The sequence below is a fragment of the Anneissia japonica genome, unplaced genomic scaffold, assembly GCF_011630105.1.
Source record: "Anneissia japonica isolate Jap-2015-1 unplaced genomic scaffold, ASM1163010v1 scaffold3334_len1275209_cov185, whole genome shotgun sequence".
Classification (NCBI taxonomy): Eukaryota; Metazoa; Echinodermata; class Crinoidea; order Comatulida; family Comatulidae; genus Anneissia; species Anneissia japonica.
In genome coordinates this window covers 968,797-973,861 of record NW_022738561.1, presented here as the reverse complement: position 1 = coordinate 973,861, position 5,065 = coordinate 968,797, and the positions used below count along the sequence as shown (strand labels likewise).

The 5,065-nt window shown below is 35.1% G+C and overlaps 1 protein-coding gene across 1 annotated transcript in view; it reads right to left on the bottom strand.

The window, feature by feature from the left end:
- LOC117117625 (maltase-glucoamylase, intestinal-like) overlaps positions 1-5,065 on the bottom strand; it is a gene marked incomplete in the record, with an annotated part of 45,545 nt that overhangs the window by 34,591 nt on the left and 5,889 nt on the right. Inside the window, 6 exon segments of the mRNA XM_033261993.1 lie at positions 225-361; positions 1,375-1,501; positions 2,182-2,266; positions 3,013-3,126; positions 3,935-4,039; positions 4,719-4,850. Of these exon segments, the coding sequence (XP_033117884.1) occupies positions 225-361; positions 1,375-1,501; positions 2,182-2,266; positions 3,013-3,126; positions 3,935-4,039; positions 4,719-4,850 (700 nt within the window).

Genomic DNA, 5,065 nt, shown 5'->3' with positions numbered 1-5,065 from the left:
TATATATATATATATATATATATTAAATGATGAATACGGTATGATACACTTAAAGAAGTCGCGAAGGACATTACCTTACAAAAAAGTGATTTTTAACTATTACAGCAAATGTTTTCCAAGGCTCTGTCTATTTTTATCGAAGTTTTTTTTTTGGTGGGTGATGGGGGAGGAACCACTGGAGTCTTGAGCTCGCCCCCAAGTTGCTGATCCGTAGGTATACTTACCGACAATACTCCAACCAATTTGTTCCCAAAAGCTTTGATTGTCTCCCAACCAATGCTGGGCATATGGCGAAGTTCCGGTAAAATGACTCCTGGTAACAACTAGTGGTCTTTTTTCTGGCTCAAGCTCCCGTAGCGCCCTGTGCAGCAGTATGAAAATATTATATGCTTTAATGTTGTAGCAATGTGCTGAGAAATATACCTAGTTAACAGTGTTACAATATGTTAACGTTACAATAACGTTGCAGCTTAGTTTCAAACAAAAACCCGAAAGAAAAATGAAGCATTTAAACAATCGAAACACATAATTAAAAAGCAATAATAAAAAAAACAGTAATGTTCCTCATCATAACACACCAAGAAACAAACAAATGGGAGGCAAAAATATGGCATGAAAGTGTTGTGTTGGTTTAGAATTCCAATTGTGTCCACAACAGAGAACAGGCAAAATGACGGACCAAGGCTCAACAAACAAGCGGGCAAACAACAAAACAAAACAAAAACAAATCAGAAGCTGATTCACTTCATACAGTGCAGTGATGGCGCCAGCGAGGGGCATGGGCATTTCCTCCAGCCGCCCTCCCGTCGGACAGACCTGGATCCTGTCGTCATTTTAGAGGACCATAACATAACATTTGATTATGTCACTCCATAGAGTGTAGGCTGAGCTGGGTACCGAATAATACACGAAAGGCTACGCGGGCGATTTAATCATTTCTGTTTTTGCTCGAGGGGTAAGTTTCAAGTTAACCTGATCTTGTCCTTTGACCTTTCACCCCAAAATTTAATCGTCTCTATATCAATATGTTCCACTATGCTAATTTTGATAATGATTTATGCATTGTGTGCGTAATTCTACTAACAGACAGGAAGCACGACAGACTGACAGACAACAACGGCAGACTTGCAACGATCTATGCATAACCTCCTTGGCGGGGAGGTAAAAATGAATTAGTGTTTACTTGAAGGTGGCAATGCTCATTGTGTGTCCGTAGAGACTGTGGACATCATAGTGTTCGCCTCCAAACTGTTTTGCATCCATACAAATCGTATCCTCAAGAAGGTCCCCATTCAAATGACCAAGAATATCTAAGCGTGTATAGAAGTGTATAGAAAAAAAATATATGTAATATAAATTAGAATTAGTGTTTACTTGAAAGTAACTAGGCTCATTGTATGTCCATAGAGGCTGTGCAGATCATAGTGTTTCCCTCCGAATTGTTTTGCATCCATACAAATTGTTTTATCGATAAGATCCCCTTCCCAATAACCAAGAATATCTGAAAATGGATAATTCATTATAACATTAAAAACATTATAACACTATAGATATAGAAATTAAGCGTATGTATGGACTTTCTCCATGGAAAATATGGCAGTCGAGTCGGAGAAGCTACAAATGCTCATAGTGTTTTTGCTGCAATCACCACACTGCGTATCTGTCCCATGCGCATTCGGGAGAGCTGACCGACCAATCAGCGTCGCCGATAAGAGTAAGGCGATAGCCCCAGTAACAATTAATGAAAACCAACCCTATCAGACTAAACATACACATATGCATATACGATCTGGCACTTTCATTTCGTATTAAGCCTATTATATTAATAATTACATTAGCTGTATAACAAAATATTTAGGCCAGTTATTTGAAATAATAAACATAACTCTTCTTAAAACGAATTTGGTCTGATTGACTCATACACATATTTAACGAACTTATTCCTCAATAATAATACTACTTATAATAATAATAATAATATCAACGATGATGATGATAATGATAATAATACTTTTAATAATAATAATAATAATATCAACGATGAGGATAGTAATAATAATACTTTTATTAATAATAATAATAAAAATTAAAGAACCAGCATGCGATTACTCTGCATGTGATCACTAGCATATTATCACCCTGTGTGATCACGGTGTAACATTTAAGTGTGATGATACTTACTCGGCAAATATGGTGGATTATTCAATGAGTTTACTTCACATCCTTCGACAGATCCTTTCACAAAATTGGAAGGTTCGTTCATGTCCTTTATTTTAAAATGACGATAAAACAGTTTTAATGAATCACAGGTAAATCAGATTTGGAAATGGCCCCTCCAGCCTTAAATATCAGTGGTTTGAGACACACACAGACTTACCACTCAATGACACATAAAGCTTGATTCTCATAAAATAGCTACACTGTCGCTATGATGTTTTCACTACAATTGTTTACTGCGTATCCTATCCCTGACGCAACCGGGAAGGCTCCCTTATATAAGTAAGCGTCGCAGAAAGCTGTGGGCGATAGTCTGTAGCGATCTTATGGAAACCAGGCTTAATAGGAAGTGGTTGCCATACTATAGACCTACGAAGGGTTGAAAGGTCACTGTGATATCAGGTTAATGCATCTTTCCGCTAAGCCCCTTCCCACTAGTATCGTTGCTAAGGTCCCACAAAACAACAGCGTAAATGTACGTAAACTTGTGTGTTTGTTGGACCTGTATACCTGTTCTGATTGGCTTTCCGGAAAGGACCATTGCGGTGGTTAGGATAGTGCGCATATACGAGTGTTTGGCGGATCCGTGACACCAAATGGTGACAGTAGTCGATTTCTGAAACCCATGTGTTTACAGAAACGCGTACCGGTACCTCTCCTAAAGAAAATAACCGACAGCTTTCTATTTTTTTATTATGTAGTAGAGCATAAAAAGCTAATTAACAATGTCTTGTGATTTGTATGACAAAAACAATGCAAAATATAATAATTTAGTATATTTTCTATACTACTTACTATCCAAATCCCGTCATAATCTATAATATCGCGAAACAGATCCAATTCCTTCGTCCACCACTCTATTGCCTTTGGGTTGGTAAAGTCAGGATACACAGATTTGCCAGGCCATACCTTAAAATATATAGAGTATTTACAATTACAAAGTTAAAGTATAATTTAAATCCAATTTTTATTGAGCGGTTTCATTGTATAAAATATATATAAAATTATTTAATTCACACAGTACATTTTTTTAATGCATTTGTACTGCAATATTTTAATTGCAAAATGTAGTGTTAAAGCAGGGGCGGACTTAATTCCAAACTAATGTGACTATAAAATAATTTGTTATTCAATCGTTTGTTAGTTTTTTCGTCCATTTCAGATTCAGATTCAGATTCGGATTTCTATATTTTTGTCCTAAAGGAAATTACACTCAATACAAAAATACATCGCAGAAAAAATGTTCATTCATTCATGCATTCATCTACTAATTCATTTGTTTTATAATAAATGTATTCATTCATTTTGTATTTGTTTGTTGATACATTCACACATCAATAAGTTATAAACAATCAATTATTCAATAATTTAGTCATCCATAATATAATATATTCATTCATTAATTCATTAATTCACGCATTCATTTACTTATTCATTCATTCATTCATTCGTTCGTTGGTTCCTTCATTAATTCATTCATTCGTTTAGATATACACTTATTTTATTATTTGTTTGTTCATAGAGTATTATTCATACATTCAATTTTTCTTGTGTTTGTTAATCGTTTTTTACATACAATTATACATTCATTCCTTTTCTATAGTTTGTTCATATTGTCATTCATTTATTCACTCAGTCACTCATTAGTTCATTCACCAATTCACTTATTCAACTTACTAAATAACAATACTGCTTATAATGCATTACTGTTACCTACCTCTCCAACAAGAGGTCTAAATCCATCTGAATAGTTGACGTATATACTCATACTCAGGCCCCTATCATAAGTTGCATAACCTTTCTCAATTTTGATACCATGATCCTATCAAAGCAGAAGGTAATTTGCATTGTGATGAAAATGTAAAGGTATAATATAATGGAATGTCTTAAAGTTTTTTTACGTCTTGTCAAAGAAAGCAAATTTCTAAAAATGAACCATTAGTATCAGCAGTTAGAACTACGAATTGGCTTACTTACGGTACTGTATAGAATTTGTATGGATAGCGATAATAATAACGTTGACGATACGGATGGGGCATTCATTGTGTTTTTTCGAAAAGAACCTCAGAACTAGGCTCTACAATAAAAAGCTACTAATCCAGCGATATAGTTCGAATTGTGTATGCTTTTTTATGGTCAAGTGCTTATAAACAAACGAATCATATTGCTTATTCTCCCAGAGAAGTATTAATAAGTTAAGCCAATTCATAGTTAGAACTGTGCATGCTCTTGTCAAACGTCAATCGACATAAATCTTTGTTGTGTGTATGATGTTTACGTCAATTGACCTTGATATGAGCATGTGCAGTTCTAACTACGAATTGGCTTATTTACCGTTTTGTTTTGGTAAGCCCTATGATTATTTGGCTTGACCTACTGTACGTACCAGTATGCGCACTTAAACATACGAGATACTCTTAAATGAAAAAGAGTACCAAAGAGTATAGAAATCAGAGTACTTAGTTTTGTAGATACTGTACAGAAGTGATACAATTTCCTACCAATATGGGAATGTATCGCTGTCCCCTAGCGTGTAATTCGGCTATGAATTCTGGTAGGCCTTTGTAAGTATTTTCGTCGTATGTGAAGTCTTTCTTATCCAACATTATATCAATGTCACCATATTGAACATCCTAAGGAAAAGAGAAATTTACGTTATTGAACTAAAAAAAGTATTTTATACATATTAAGTATTGGTAGACCCAAAATCAATTAAATAAGCCATTAAAACTCTTAAATTGTCATATTTTTGTGGGGTTTCGCCCCCACGGAACACTTTCGAGAGATTTTGAGTGATGCCAGACCACGCCCATTTCGTGGGGAAATTGCCACCCCACCCACGCCGGAC